At 33.4% G+C, this 16,457-nt stretch overlaps 2 protein-coding genes across 2 annotated transcripts; one reads left to right on the top strand and one right to left on the bottom strand.

The window, feature by feature from the left end:
- Positions 1-740: 740 nt before the first annotated feature.
- LOC130801753 (uncharacterized) lies at positions 741-6,182 on the bottom strand. The gene is made up of 8 exons (XM_057665635.1): positions 5,102-6,182; positions 4,338-4,570; positions 2,520-3,599; positions 2,266-2,424; positions 1,463-1,739; positions 1,314-1,384; positions 1,081-1,203; positions 741-1,002 (listed from the first exon to the last, which is right to left on the bottom strand). Exons 1-8 carry the CDS (start codon positions 5,943-5,945, stop codon positions 850-852), a joined length of 2,940 nt encoding a protein of 979 aa, XP_057521618.1. The 5' UTR covers positions 5,946-6,182; the 3' UTR covers positions 741-849.
- A 2,896-nt stretch (positions 6,183-9,078) lies between these two features.
- On the top strand, positions 9,079-14,556 carry LOC130801517 (polyadenylate-binding protein-interacting protein 11-like). The gene is made up of 11 exons (XM_057665385.1): positions 9,079-9,452; positions 9,626-9,996; positions 10,166-10,270; positions 10,384-10,428; positions 10,521-10,593; positions 11,095-11,207; positions 11,303-11,362; positions 11,450-11,497; positions 11,605-11,673; positions 13,903-13,964; positions 14,059-14,556. The coding sequence occupies exons 2-11, from the start codon at positions 9,679-9,681 to the stop codon at positions 14,114-14,116; spliced, it is 951 nt and encodes a 316-aa protein (XP_057521368.1). The 5' UTR covers positions 9,079-9,452; positions 9,626-9,678; the 3' UTR covers positions 14,117-14,556.
- The last annotated feature ends 1,901 nt before the right edge of the window (positions 14,557-16,457 follow it).

Genomic DNA, 16,457 nt, shown 5'->3' with positions numbered 1-16,457 from the left:
CATAATTTAAAATGAATACTTATTCTCAAACACTACATTAATATGATTCATTTGAATTCTAAATATAATTTAATGTTTGTAGATTGTTACATCCATGTAAAGAAGATGAAGATAAACAATAGAATAGAAAAATGCATATACATATTGTTTCCCTCCTTGGAATGTTAAACATACAATGATATCATGCAAATTTAGAAGAATCACAAAAAAATGAAGGATAAAAGGTGAATGGATATTCTATTTCATACTCCTATATGGAAAGGTGAATTGTTATTAGATTGTTAATTAAGGTAAAATATTCAAGAGAAAATTATGATAAATATTATCATTAAATAATGATTAAGTGATAATTAAATGGTGTAATTTTAATATTTGGAAAGTCCAAAGGCTAGTATTGGATAGTACAATTATCTTTTACTTAAATAATTACAAATATCTTAGAACAACTAAAATAATAAATTACAAACAATAATAGAAACTGAATATTAGATAATTAGATTACATGAAGTAAAACTAATAATGTGATAATGAAAATAGGTAAAAAAAAAAAGAAATTGAATTAATAAAACTCAATGATTTTCATTGTATATGGAATTATTATGAATACACCTAAAATAGAATTACATGAAAATAAATGCTTATTTACACAACTTTATTAGGATAAAATTGTCTAAAACATTTCTAAAATTAGATAATAGGAGTATATTAAACTAAATAAACATTTTATAACTACCCTGGTTGTTAGAATGTGGACAAACATAAAAGAACGAACAAAATAGTTAGATTAGTTGGTCACTAGGTCTTGATTACATCACTACACCTGATTCAGACTATGGTGCAGCAACCAGATCATTTCTCAGTTGAACTACCGGAAACTTCACTTCTAGCTGCGCACATTCCACTTGAATCATTAGCATTCTTACGGGGTTTGTCGTCCTCGCCATCCTCCGACTCATTAAGAGACTCTACATCAATTTTGCGTTTCTTTCGACTTGCATTGTTCTGAAACAGAAAGAGTTTTCTCATCACTCGTAAAACGAATAGAGAAGATAAATCATTTCTAGGCAAACAATCATATACCTTAGAAGCGCGATCAACCAAGCGTGCCCATTTTGAGTGTTTCCTCAAACAATCGAGAACACCCTGAGAATGACTGGAGTATGCATATTTCTTGCCATTGTGTTTTCGCAGATTTTTCCAGTGCTACACGGGTTTAGCACAAGACGGATATCAGATACATCGCCTTGACACATTGAACGCGAAATACAGAATTCCAAATAAAAAAATTGGACTGATTGAATGAAGAAACTTACTGGGAGGACAAGATTACACAGCTCTTCATATGTCATTCGCCTACCCTCACCCATAATTTCGGCAATTAATCCTACGAGTAAAAAAGGAATATCTAATTATATAGATTCTTAGTTATTTTACACCACAAGCAAGCAATAATATCACGAACCAGGTAGGGTGCGATGGGTTGGAGCGAGACTCTTATTGGTGCCTGTAACATCTTCCGGGTTATTGGCTAGTGAATCATGAGTAGAGGAAGATTTTTGCTTGTTAGGATCGGTAGAGGATGGACCGGTATATGCTGATGTAGTAGAGATGTCTTCAGTATTCTTCCTCACAGAATGCGTTGAGTCAGTCTGGCTATCTACTGCCTTGTCAGCCTTCCTTGCTTCACTTTCTAGTTCACGAGAATCGAGAGACCCATCCTTGTTCTTTCTTCTTGAAAACTAAACAACATGATCCACACAACTCGTCAATTACACTCGGTGCCAGAATAAAGGGCGTACAACACAAGGGCTAGAAAATGAAAACAGTCGACGAAACAAATGAATCTCTCAGGAAAATTGAGATTTGGAAGGAAGACGCCCTCACCTATGAAGCTCTCTATTTTAAGAACTCACATAAACATCCAGATTAGTGTAACATAATTCGCTAGCTAATTCGTTTTTTGAATTCGCGATTAGCTCAAATTTGCCCAACAATAGCCCAAAACCGACCATAATTCACCTTTTTCGATTCGCGAGGAGATCTGCGAATCATGTGACATTGATCCAAATAGGAGCTCATTTTTATGAATCTCAACACCCAGAACAATACTAACCCATCAAGTACTGCAGATTTTAAATCTAACTTATGAAATTAACCGAACCCAGATATTGTAGACTAATAAAGATTTGATCTTTACACTCCTCTTACGATTCATATAACAAAAAAGACAATGGAAAATACATGGGAAGAAGGAAGTGTGCTCACAGTCAGTTGTTCTTTTTCGCCAGAACTATTGCTACGTTTGATAAAAAGGGTCGTCTCAGAAGTGGAAGATAGTTGCGGTAAGCTACTAGCATGATGTAGACGGGGCACTCGAAGAATTCTCGTAGAACTATTTAGTTCCTGGTGTAACAGCAAAGCAAACTGCAATACAAACCACGAAGTAATTGTACTGCCTGTCTACTAAAGGAAAGAAACTGAAAGATATAAACCAAAAAAGACAACTATTCTGTTCAAACCTCTTCATCACTTAACCCAGCAGGAGCACTTGACAAAGGCTGTGGGTTCTGCAAAGACGGCTGAGTTGACGTGGATGATGACTGCTTCGACTGATGAGCTTTATCCCTTCGATTTTTTCCCGCAGCACCAGCATCTTTATTTTGTCCAGTTGACACATGATGAGTCTGCTCAGAACCTGCAGGCTCGACACTCTCAACTGCAGACTTCTTGGAAGATGAATGCCGCGTAGAATCCTGTCCAAGAGGTGAATCATGTTTGTGTGCAGGACTAGTCACTGTTTTACGAGACTGTGATGCCTTCGACATGGTTTTGCTGGAGGCTTTCAAATGTTTTTTCAATTTTCCTTTTGATTTTTCAGATTTTTCATGTTTCGGTTTATCAACACGACCACTTTCCTTTTTTGTACTTGCACTAGATGACACTCGTTTGTCGATTGAACTAGGGCACTGAGAACTTCCAGCTCTATTATTGTCAGCTAGAGATGATCTAGCCGGTGAGGATGACTTTCCAACAGACCTCGTTTTGTGATGACTAGCCGGTGAAGGCAAGTCTTCCCCACTCAATTTTGAAGTCTTCCTTGAACATCTTGTGACTTCTTCAGAACCTGCTGATATTCTATGCACTGCAATGGAATTTTTAGCACCCTCACACTCGAATTGTTGATTTTCAGTCGTTTTTTCATCTTTCTCTAGCTGACTACCACCCACTTCTTCCAAAGTTTTTACTTTATCTTGATCCTCAGTGGAACTAGTTACAACAGCTTCATCGAGTCTGGAACCTTCACATTCTTGCTCAGTAAAGCGGTTCAAGCCATCAGACTCCATCACCACATCAATTTTAGAAGGAAGGCTTCTCGTAACCTCCTTAGAATTATCGATATTTACACCTGATAGTGTTTCACTGGCACAATTTCTAGGAATGGGTGGCTCAGTAGTCTCTACATCCTTTGGAACCTCAGTATTACTAAGCTCAACAACAGCATTATTCGCCTCTACAGCAAGAGCATTTAACTTTGAAAAATCATTAGTTTGGTCTTCCAGCACTTCTTGATTTTGACCCATGACATCTAAACTGGCTCCCTGGCAATATTACAAGCAATTTACCAATAATGCATCAGAAAGTAAAAGGGTATAAGGCACCATAGACAGAAACAACGGTACACACTGCAAAATCATATGGGTAAGAATGTGTGAGAACGAAGGTAAAGCTTCAGTTTTTAGTTACTTAATTAACACTTTTCAAAGTTGGTCTCAAGTTCACACGAACACGGACAATAAGAGTTCACAAACACAATTAATGATCACATTCAATAGCAATCTCCGAAGGTCAGACAATAAATTTACCGAATCCTACCCAGCCACTCCCACTTATTAATCATCATCATGGTTTGTGAATACTGCCTTGACTTTGTGAAATATGAATTGTTTGAGTTAGTACACAGATCATCATCAATAGTAAAACAAACCAACGATGTAAGGGGGAGTACACAGGATCACGCTTACAGTCGCCAGTTTTCACATATAGAACGCACATTTCAAAGTTTTAAAGGAAACACTCATAGCATCTTTGGAAGTAAACGTCAGCACCGGAAGATTAAGTCTCGAAAATCTAATTCCCCAAGCAATTTATGTGATAAGCAACTTGCTACACAGTTCAGCACTCCTATAGTTACAATGTTCCGACATACATTTATGACAGTAATTTTGATTTTGTTTCATAAATGTCGGTCTCAAGTGTGCAAAATGTATCAGCTGCACTCATAGAATTAGATTAGATAAAAACTACACATATACATATTGATAAGTGATAACACATACCTCTATCTCTACAGAAACCTTTTCAAAACCATCCGGCGGCAAAACTGCTTCCGTTTTCCCAGACTTCTGAGAACTATCAACAGCAACATGGCCAGGTTTCTCAGCTTCAGAACGCTTTTTATTTGAACAAACTAGTCCAGATGTTTCAGGAGACCTAATTACCAAATTGTCGTCGTCATTAGCTTTGTTCCCACACACTTCAGTTTGCATAACACTAGTTGAATGTTCAACAACTAACATGAAAGAAAACAGCTATATCAATAAGCAATAACATCAACAAAGAAAAATACATATTATATCTAATCATATCAACAAAACAACTAGGTGAACCAGTGTTGCCAATTTAATTATTTCCCTTGGAAATTGCACATGGAAACAATCAAAATTTAGGCCAACTAGGAAAATTATAAATTCATGAAGCATGACTATGCAACAAATTATGGAGCAAGAATTGAGATGAACAATAACAAAAACAACTGAGCTACTCTTGTGAGAGACCGTCTCTCAATAAGACGTAAGACGACCTCAAAACAGTCCATATGCTGATAGTATTAGTAGGGCTTTTCAATCCATATATGAAGAACGTCACACAGCCCGTAGGCTAATAGTGTATTAGGTAGGATATTCAATCCATATATAAAGAACGTCTCACACAAGAATTTGTCAAAACATATCAATAAGCAATAAATTAAACAACAAAAAACACAAAATAACAACAAATATCATATCAAAAATAGCCAATATCAATGATTCCCTCCACATACCAGCTTTTAAACTACTCCCTTTACCCTGATCACTATCATCTTCCCCATTAACACCTTCAATTATCTTCTTTTCACTAAAAATTTTCCTCCTTTTCTTAAACCCAAGCAAATTCGACTTCTCATCATCACCATTACTCCATTTCCTTTCCTTTAAACCTATGTTATCAAAACCACCATCACATTTACCCACATTCTTTTTCGACGACGAATACGAAACACCAGCTTTTGTATTATCCTCCTTTTGCTTATCTTCAACGTCACTATCCCAACAAGGAAACTCCTCATAAGTAAAACTAAACTTCTTTGGTACATACGCAGAACACTTCCACAACTGTGAAGCAAAAGGGATCGGAAATCCTTTAAACAAACCAGGATCATCATCACCACCTGGTACACCGTGCACATGTGCCATTTTCTCCATCTGTCTATTCACCCATGAACCATCATGAGAAGGAGAAGTTGGCATTTGATTGATAATATTGCAACCATTATTATTGTTATTAATGTTTTTATCAGGAATCATATTGATGCAACGCAATTTCATCGGTATTGTGGGTAACTCAAGAAGTGATTGAGCAACCTCTGTTTCTTCATTATTGTTATTGTTGTTATTGGTAGGATTCTTCTTGCATTTATGGCAAGCAAAAGATTTCGCTTTCTTAACGAAACGAGAACAATGAGTGTGAACCCAAACACCACACTCATCACAATCCACCATTTCTTGTCCGTCATCGAAGTTTACCCCGCAAATGCAATCTACTGTCCATGACCCGTTTTTCCAGTCGTCTGGCGGATCGTAAGTTTGATGAAAATTTGAGCTATGCTTCATTTTATTCTGAAACATGTGTTCTTAGGTTAATTTCGGGTTTTTTTTTTTTTTTTGTTGGAGATTGAATTATTTTGAAGATTATGATTTTATCAGAAAATAAAACCCTAGATGATGATAAATTGAAAATTAGGGTTTGATTAGGTCTGAACAACGATGGAGAATTGCGTTAATGTCGTTGTGGTTGTCGTCTGAAATTTACGCCGGTGATGGACGAGAACCAATGAAGGTTGATTATTTAATTATTCTGGTTAATCTCTGTTTATTTCTTAATGGAAAACTTAATTCCAGGATTTTAGTTACTTTTAACGCTAAAATAAGAGTAGTTATGACGAAAGGATGCTAACGGCAACGCTAACAAGTAGGCTGATCGAGTCAATTTGTAAACTAGAAATAGTCAAAAAAAAAAAAAAAAAAAAGATATAGTCAATAAAGTATTGATTTTAACGCATCTCAAAAAAAAAGTATTGATTTTAACCAATTTTTTTGATTTTGGATAGAAGGGGAAATATTTTTTGGAAATATGGAAAAGATATTAAAAATGATAGTAATTGTTATTTATAAAGTAGAAAAGGTTAAAAATCTTGTATAGTTAGTCTAATCAAATTTAGTGTATCAACCTTAAATTATTAAAAAATGGAATATGTTTATCTATTTAATAAGTATAATAATCTAAGAATAATTATTGAAAAATAATTGCTATTTTTAAATTGGTGCACATTAAAATAGCGTGGATTAAGACTTTTACCAATTTACTCTTATTTAAATTTACACTTTGCATTTTCTATTTAGCAAACAAACATCTTTGTCATTATAGTGTTCCAATAGTATCAAGTAACTAATACCGTAATATACTCATTTGATTGTTTCAATTTGTTGCTGAAAGAGAATGTGTTTAGACCTTCAAAACGATAATAGAAGCTATAGACGAAAGTAAAAAAAAAGAATAGAAATAAGAAGCACTTAAAAGGTTGAAGTTTTTGATGAACGAAACTCTCGTACAACACATAAATGGTGTTTAAGACGCCTCCCCTTAAATTATATTTTATTAATCAATCTACATTTTGATGAAATATCACTCATAATATCATCAATGATCACACACAATCAAGCTTAAAGTATGCACCTTTAATGGTACTCACTCATCTAATACAACAACCTTCTAGGTTTTTCAAACCCCTTTTCCCTTGTATTAACCTCTACATCATGCATTTCAATAAGATGTAAGACTCTTATATAGCCCCTAAGTAACGAACAAAACAAAAAAGTCATATTTAGCCATGCATCAAGGTGCTCAGATGAGCATTATGTGGTCGAATGAGCACTATTTTTTTTTTCACTCTTTGATGTATTTTTTAATTTTCACCTTTATTCATGCACTTTTCAGCAATTTTTACCTGTTTAATGTACTTTTTACCCACTATCTATTCATCGAGCACTTCAATTTCTCTTTCCTTCTTTACTTTTATTTCACAAGTTCGGATCATGTTTGCTCATCATACCACTATATTAGGAAATATTACACAAAATAAGTATTATAACTAATAAACATAAAACTACTACATTACATTATTTTTTGAATCAAATCTCAACATTATTTAGGTTAATGGTGGTGTTTGGTAGTTGGCTTTTATATTGACTTTTTGATTGGCTTTTGGCTTTTGGCTTTTTGCATTATTAGTTGATCAAACAACAAAAAAAGTATTTGATAAAGGCTTTTAAGCCAGTTGAAAACTGACTTCTAAACCAAAATAAAAACTATTCTGTTTAGTTTGTTTTTATTGGCTTTTGGCTTGTTGACTCACTTTTCTCGAATAAATAACTAATAGTCAATATCTAAATTTACCAAACATCTCCATAAACAACAGACTTTTCATCAACCTTAAAAACCAACAAAAATAACCAATATTTTAAGTTGATCAAACAAGACAACTAAAAAAACTAACAACCAATTGCAACACCCCTCATCTAAAGTAAAGGTAAAAAAAAATAGGTCTCGGTTATGGCCTTTTTGGAGATAGTAGGTGGTGTTAGCATAATACGGGTAAGAGGGAGCAAATGACTCCACAGACATGTCCTTTCTGCTTAGGAATGCATACTTGATACTCCCAATTCCCACACCTAGCAATAGCAGCTGTGAGCATGCAACCAGCCACAGATTAGCAGAAGGTGTGCAGCAGGCCAGCACTCATCAGTGTACTACCTGATTAAGTACACTTGTCACGAGTTAGTGATTCACTCAACCTCAACCTCAACCTACTCTTTATTTCAATTATCAACATACAAAAAATGCAACATGCATGATCCATCATGGGTACTAGCGTTATCCACAATTATTTCGGTTTATTGAAATTGAGTTTGGCCCAATTCGTTCTACAATAACTCATTTTAAAATTAAATCAGATTGTTAACACATTTATATACTTATTAATCCAAATTAACCTAATTTGAGATGAGATGTTGTTTTTAAAACTCACATCAATATTTGAATAAGTTCTTTCATTTTATCAAAAAAAATATATAAGGATGAATATGGATGAAGGTTTAGTGAATTCGAATATTTCACCATAATTTAAAGGTTTAAATATAATAATTTAAAACTCTTATTTTGGGTTCAAACTATAAGAAAGGATTCGAGCCAAATATTTGTAGATTTAGATTCGACAATCAAAACATATAGTGAAAATGTGTTTTTTTTGAGTTTATTAATTTTATGTTATGTTCATAGTTCTAACTAGTGGCTCTAATGTTATTAAACAAAACATTGAGACTTTAAATTCTACACAACCTAAGAAAATTACGAGTAAGAGTCCAAATTACTCAAAAGCCTGCTAGTCTAACTTGGATTCAAACACAACTCATGATCATCCTAGTAGTAACAATGTACGTAAGTAAATTGTTCAAACGGGTTGGTTTCATGTCGGTAAGGTTTTACCCAATAAATCATAAATTTATAATTATATCATTCAAATCTCAATTCTTAAAATAATTTATATTTTTTTTATTATATTAGGCCGAAATAATTTATGCGTTAAATTGATCGAGTTTTCATACGGCCAAATTCGATTCGTAGTCCGATTAAAAACTTTACATGTCAAGTTTACGTCCACAGGACCACAATAATTTTTTAAAGCAAATTATTTAAAGTTTTTATAATTAACAAAAAAAAAAAAACCCCAAAAGCAAAAACAGATTCTGAAAATGAAATGATACGCCATTTTTAGAAGGGGTTGTAGCAGACTAAAACTTGATCTTCTGCTACTGCCTACTCGTACTCGATATACCTAACCTTATGATCCAAAACGACAAAACCCTTTTTCCTCAATTCTTATACATCGTATCATAGTTTTATTTAAGGTCCAACATTTTCTCACTTTGAAAATACCCTAAATTTTATAGGGTTTTGATCTTTTTATTTCAATCTAAACCTCGAAGAAGAATCTTGAGGTGGGTTTGGGTATAAATCAATCCAAAATCAAATTTGAAGATTTTTCATTTTAAGTTCAAATTTTTTACTAGAAACAGGTATTTATTTCTTCTTTTGGTATTTATGATTATATTTTCTTAATCTATTTGTACTGATATAGTATTAAATCATACTATATATATATATATATATATATATATATATATATTATAATCTTTTATGATTGTGAATGTGGTGAAGTATTAATGGGTATTTTGATTTACTTGGGTAGGTGAAATTTTCAAAGGAGAGAGAGTTATTGAAAGAAGGAATTTTGAAGAAAAAATGGCAGTTGTTGAAAATACCGTGACAGTTGATATGGGTTCTGAAACTGGGTCATTAAATTGGAGCTCCGAATCGAAAAGGGTTGAAGAAGATGAACATAAAGTGAAGGAATCCAACAACAATGATGAGAATCATAACAGAGAAATGAGGGAATTAGAAGAAATGTTGTCTAAACTTAATCCAAGTGCTCAAGAATTTGTTCCTCATCAATTTCGTGGTCCTTATGTACCCAACTTTTTTCCTTATCCCATGGATGATTTTTCATCTCCATTAAGAAATTTTGGTAATCATCAGAATCAGAATCAGTTTATGAGAAAGGTACAGTTTCAATTTCCCTTTTTTGTAAAAAAATGTTTTAGTCTTTGAACATTTTGGTATGTTAGAGTGTGATTTTGATTGTGATTTTGAATGTTGTATAGTAATTTTATGTTTGAATGTTTTGATGAGTTAGATTAGAATATGATTTTGATTGTGTTTGTGAATGTAGAAGAGTAATTATGGTCAAGGAAAGAAAAAGAATGGTAGAACTAGTATGGCTCAAAGGGAAGAGGTTATTAGGAGAACTGTTTATGTTTCTGATATTGATCAACAGGTATATTGGATTTTACCCAATTTTTATATATATTTTTTCTTGTTTTGGTTGTTGATTATGTTTTTTTTTTTTTTTTTTTTTTTTTTTTTTTTTTTTTTTTGTGGGGTTTGAAGGTGACTGAGGAGCAGCTGGCATCTCTTTTCATAAATTATGGACAGGTATTTGGTATTTTCCTTGTTGTGTTATTACAGAGAAGTTGTGTTTTCAAGAAGTTCCTTTAAATATTGTTTTTTGTAATGTTACTTCTTAGGTGGTTGACTGCCGGGTATGCGGTGATCCAAATTCCGTGCTCCGATTTGCATTTGTTGAGTTTACTGATGAAGGTAATGTTATTACAGCCCGTCTAGTGGTTGATATCAAAGTGTGTGAACAGTAATATAAATATAATGTAATTTCACCGGAAAAATTACTTGACAAAAGTTATGGTGCTTTGTCATGCTCATAGCTTACGAAATTCATTCTCATCCATTACCACTTGAGGGTAGTATTAGGTGGTTATGGAAAATTACGAAGAAAATGCCTATTTGAGGATGAGACCTTTATAACCGTGGGGATGACATAACGCAACGTATCAAAATTAACGCTAGAACTCATTCTTATGACTACCATTTAATACCATTAAGCAAATGGAGCGTTAGTACTTGCCAACTATGGTGGTTGGTAAAGACTAATAAATGAAGTACTTCTTTTGGATTTTAATACTCGTAGTGCTCGGTCAATACAACTTTTGCTTAAAGCAATCAAACTTTGGGGGTATTAAATCTAGAGGAAGTATTAATCAATGTCTTGTTTCTTACAAATCTTTGTCTGTTGTCATGCTGCAGAAGGGGCACAGGCTGCTTTAAGTCTGTCAGGAACAATGCTTGGGTTCTATCCTATCAAAGTGCTTCCTTCTAAGACTGCCATTGCTCCTGTAAACCCTACTTTTCTGCCTCAGGTGAGTGTCATCCTGAGCAGTTGTACTGTTCTTTGGTTCATAGTTCCTTTAATTTGTTCTAACGTTATTACTTGCTTGGGCAATTCTCGCTTCAGAATGATGATGAACGAGAAATGTGTGCTAGAACTGTTTACTGTGCTAACATTGATAAGAAGGTGTAATTTCTTATCTTATTTTTGATTCCATGTTGGTTGTTACGAAAGTTGTGATGCACTTGATGAATATGATGTTTCCTTATGTAGGTTTCTCATGCTGAAATCAAAATGTTTTTTGAGTCGGTGTGTGGAGAGGTTAGTGGCTTAAAATACTCTTGCTTGTCTAAACTACTATACTTACTACTTTCTTTTGTTTAGAGTCTCTAGAGCTACAATTACGACGTATTTATTGCTTGTCTCAGGTTCAACAACTAAGGATGCTTGGAGATCATCACCATTCAACTCGTATTGCCTTTGTGGAGTTTGTAATGGTAATTACTCTTCCCTTCTTTCATTTGGGTTCCTTAATTTACAAATTCTGGCCCCTTCATGTTTCTGTGCAGTGACTCAAGTATTTCTACATCTACCTAGTTGATAATTGTGCTCAAGGATATATCTATGTATTAAAGCATAGGATTTCATATTTGCCTTTGATAACTTCACCATATACTTTGAGGATTGTTGTTCTGAAAGACGAAATCAGCACATTTATTTTGTTTTATGTCCAACATTGAAGACGTCTAAGAAATAGTTTTAGTTTATCAATTTTGAAATATATGGTTCTGGCTGAAATTAAAAAGCTTCTTCAGTCATTCATTTATGCCTTTCTTATAGGTGAATGACATGTAATTGGGCCAGCATAATGATATCATCAGTCCCATTAGACCGTGGTTGATACCTTGTTTTACCTTATTCTCTATTGTAATGGTGTTTCGTTGGTAATTGTTATGTTTTCATACAAAGCTTATGGTAATATTTTGGTGGTATGTTGATATGATTGAATCAACCAATGATATAAATGAATGTTCCCCTGTCTGCTGTTTCAAATTTTTATTATGCTAGGACTTCCTATCCGCCATATTGTTGCATCAAGGGTTAGACATTGCTATTGTTGTATAAGGGGCTTCGTTTGGTGTGCAATATTTTTTAGCGAAAAGTGTAATGCTGACACGATTGGCACTGTTTAGTAACAAATTACTGCGTGACTGCGTCCAGAAGTCCAAGTCGACGTAGAATTGCATGTAGAACCACATTAGGATCTTAATAAAAGATGCCCTTAGTCCTGCACTAGTACTATGACTTTATATTTCTGAGTTGATACTGAGGTTCACCTTTCTATGTCCCATCTTTGTATTTGCAAGGAAATTCAGATATGTCATGCCCCTGAAACATCCTATTTCTTGTAGTGCTTACTATATATCGCCTTTCAGTGTACCTATCTACTTACTAAACTGGCTGTTTCATTCACTTGGTTTCGAATATGGTTTCTTTCATGTGTTTTGGATGCTAAACCTTTTCTATAAGACAATAGGTTTCCTTTATGTCTGTTTGGTTGTTTGTCTTGCAATACTTATTTGTTCTTGTCATTACCTAATTTTTGGTATCTATGTAATTGTTGTACTTTTAGTAGACATAAATGTGATTTTGGATAAAGTTTCCATCCTTATTGCTTGAAAATTTTGTTGCATTTTCTTATTTCTTGCATAGTTTACCTTTCTAATACCTTGTATTCAAGCAATGAGATAGTCAGATCATGCTGGCAGAGGTTACAGCAAGTTTGTATCCCCGCCTTAGATTTCGAGCGCAGCTGAATCGTAAGGCTGCTCTTTGTCACAAAGCATGCTCACTTTGTCATCAATCTTTTTTGTTTACTTTATTTCATGGACTCACTTACCTTAATATTGCTTCGACTTTTGTGTATAGACTATGGTGTGTTGGGAAATTTCTTGATGTGGCCAATATGTTTATTTTGAAAGACCAATGCCATATTTGAATTCCATACAAGTAGAATAAGAAAGTGAATAGACAAACGCACAAGTCAAGCTGTTTTTGTAACTAGCTTTGTTAAGATTTTGAATGCTGCTTCTACGATAATTATTTTCCTAGAGCATGAGGAGAAATTGAATAAGGAATACTACGATGACAATAGCGTCTTATTGGAGATTTCTGAAAAATATTTTAGGAAAATGATATATACATCCCTCAAGGTGTACTTTATAAGAAATATATAGAAGTATTTGGTAAAAAGCCAGCTTCAATTAGGTTGTTATTTGTGTGATTTGTTTTATAGTCAAACTGATTCTTTTTTAGAAAATTCATTTACGCCCTTAGTATTAGATGGTGATAATGAGAATGATATGTAGTGTAAATTTTCATGAGATATACCATGTCATTACCATGGTGATAAAACTTTGATCATAGTTGAGTTTTTTTATTCACAAGTTTCCATCACCTCTCTAAATGACAATGGATTGAAATAAATTTCGAGGAAGGAATGAGATAATTAAAGTTATAGCAAACACGACTATTAAACTTGTCTAGTGATTTTTCCTCCAAAATTACACTACATTTTCATTACCATTCCTACAACTTGATACCGAGAACCAAAGAAACCGTTTATGGTGTAATGGATTGTTGTTTTTATATATTACCTTCCCTTTTATATAATAAAAAGGGTATTCAAGTTTGTTTTCTAATGCCTTACCTTTTGACTTCTTCAGGCTGAAAGTGCTATTGCAGCTCTTAATTGCAGTGGTATGTTGTTGAGATCCACCGCAATAAGGTTAGACGGATTTTACCAAACTGCTGTTTTTTTCACTTCGTTTGTTCCACTCAGTTTCTTAAAAGTATTACTTTGGTGGATTGTGTATATATAGGGTGAGCCCATCGAAGACGCCAGTTCGCCCCCGTTTTGCTAAGAAACATATGCACTGATTCATCCATGTTCGTTCGAGTAAAAAAAAGAATGCTTTTTGTATATTTTGGACATACATGATGGCTAATTAGTCCTCTACTTCTGGTATTTCTGCCTTTCTAAGCCTGAATCATTCTCTTCTGGAACTATCATTACATTCTGGATAAACTTTTGACACATAGAGTTGGATGAAACTTTGAGGATCTGCAAGATTGTATATTATGCACAACACAATGAGGATGCAACTGGTTTTGACTTGACATTACTGCTTAGTACCAAGTTATGATTACCCTTTTATGGTAACAGCTATTGAGGATGTTCTCCCTCTCCCCTTGAGTAATTCTGATGGGTTTTACGTTTATGTTTCGGTATTTATGCTGTCGTGGATTCGTAGATTGTGAAGAACTTTGATGTTTTTTTATAGAGATCATCTGCTGCGCTTTCTTGGCAATTTTAAGTATGTCTTTTTTATGCATATTTTTTTTCGTTCATGACTTTATGATATTCGTATCTTGTTCACTCAATAGTCATATGCTTATATTTTTGGCTCTGAATCATAATTGATTATAGTACAATGACTCGTTTGTGGTTCTCTCACACTTTATGATTGACAAAGGATGTATATTTGGAAGTTTCAAGGAAAACCACAAGGCGTAAACATTAGTAAACCATCAATTTTGGGTTGTACTAGTAGCACCTCACCAAAATTTAATAATTCTCGATTTTAACGATCTAATTTAATTTTGTTATACGGGTTATTTCGAGTTGAGTTCGGTTATACCCTCAATTTCTCATGGTGGTTAAATCATATTGAAGGAATTTGTTTGAGTCACGGACTGCCACACTACATATGCTACAAAGTTAGCATTCCTAAGTGAAAATTTTTTAGTTAACCGTAGAAAGTGCGACTTCAATGAGAAGGTCCACTTACCTTGGCTACTTGTTTACTTATTTCCCCATTTTGATGAAATACAATATTCAAATTTCTATGTTTTGTCGATAAAGAAAATTTATAAATCTATGGCATAATCGGAAATTAATAATGTTGTATAGAAAAGTAAGTGGATTATGTAAATGTGATGAAAAATTAAATTAAATGTGATAAGACTTAAAAGAGATATTATTAAAAATAAAAATATAATTAACAAATCTTATAAAACGAATTAAAATCCCAACGTGCCTCTATTTGGATATCATTTTTTTATGGATACGTACACCCAGTGATATGTATTTATTTTAATTAAAGTAATAGTCTGTTATAATAAATTTCTGTAATTTTTCATTTTAATTTTTTTTTAAATTTAATCTTTGTGTCATTTAACAATGTGGAACGGGTAAGTCATAATTGTTAAAATATGGCCATTTGCATCAGCAATGTGGATATAAGAAGAATTAATGTGTAAAGTTAGAGGGATTTAAGGGCATCTTTCATCTCTTTTTCAGTATAGTGATTCGCTTTAATGACAAGTGCTTATATTATGGCACTTAACAGCCACTTAGTCACTTCCATTAAGCTTTCTAAATGCAATTAATTTTTGTATTAATAACGCTTCTATTGCCTCACTTTTTAAAGGAAACTCATGCATTGGGATTGAGAAAATTTCTTTGTTTTTGGTGGAAGAATCAACAATTGTAGCGCCAACATTTATACATATTTTTATATACTCCATTCAGCCAAATATTTATATTTCTTATGCTTAAATGACTTGTTACATTATTTTGATTTTGTTGATGATATTTTTGAAAAATCTATTTATTTATTTTTACAAGGGCATTATTACGTATATTTGATGTAGAAATTCGATAACGGTCGCGATCGCGTAACCACATAACAAGAGTGATGCATTTATCTGTTATCATAAAGCCAAATATCAGCTGAAAACGTTAGATATCCCTCAAACATTTCAAAACATGTCTTTTTACACATTTACAACGCAACAAATGTTGATTCTTTTTTATGAAAGCTTTTACGGTGTAGCCGATGTAATGTCATACAACTTCATTTCTACACCACAAATTCTTGTGTGAGACAATCTCACCGTGAGACGCTTTTTATATATGGGCTGAATAGCCCAACTAATAAATATGAACATATGACCTCCTTGTTTTGAGGTCGTCTCATCAAAAAAAGGTCTATCACAAGAGTAACTCCTTCTGCACCATGCTCAAAAGCATTGGGTGATAAAATGTTGTGATGTGTATAAAATATTGAACATAACCTTTGCTAAAGGCAAAGTGAAGGATATGATGAGGTTTAGTGGACCACTTCAGTGAGTGTAGCCTTTGGTATAACTTTTGACCATTTTCTTTGCCTTTACCTTAACCTATAACTGTTAGTCTGTTAGAAACACTATCAGATTA

The sequence above is a fragment of the Amaranthus tricolor genome, chromosome 15 (assembly GCF_026212465.1).
Source record: "Amaranthus tricolor cultivar Red isolate AtriRed21 chromosome 15, ASM2621246v1, whole genome shotgun sequence".
NCBI classification, from domain to species: Eukaryota; Viridiplantae; Streptophyta; class Magnoliopsida; order Caryophyllales; family Amaranthaceae; genus Amaranthus; species Amaranthus tricolor.
This window is presented reverse-complemented; position numbering and strand designations above follow the sequence as displayed.

Bases quoted from the DNA above. Each gene is read 5' to 3' on its own strand.
- LOC130801753 (XM_057665635.1), bottom strand. From the start codon at position 5,945: ATGTTTCAGAATAAAATGAAGCATAGCTCAAATTTTCATCAAACTTAC. The intron at 4,571-5,101 runs GTATGTGGAGGG...CTTTCATGTTAG, and splicing joins AGGGAGTAGTTTAAAAGCTG to TTGTTGAACATTCAACTAGT. The intron at 1,385-1,462 runs GTTCGTGATATT...TTTTACTCGTAG, and splicing joins AACCCATCGCACCCTACCTG to GATTAATTGCCGAAATTATG.
- LOC130801517 (XM_057665385.1), top strand. From the start codon at position 9,679: ATGGCAGTTGTTGAAAATACCGTGACAGTTGATATGGGTTCTGAAACT. The intron at 10,271-10,383 runs GTATATTGGATT...TGGGGTTTGAAG, and splicing joins TTTCTGATATTGATCAACAG to GTGACTGAGGAGCAGCTGGC. The intron at 11,363-11,449 runs GTGTAATTTCTT...TTCCTTATGTAG, and splicing joins GTGCTAACATTGATAAGAAG to GTTTCTCATGCTGAAATCAA.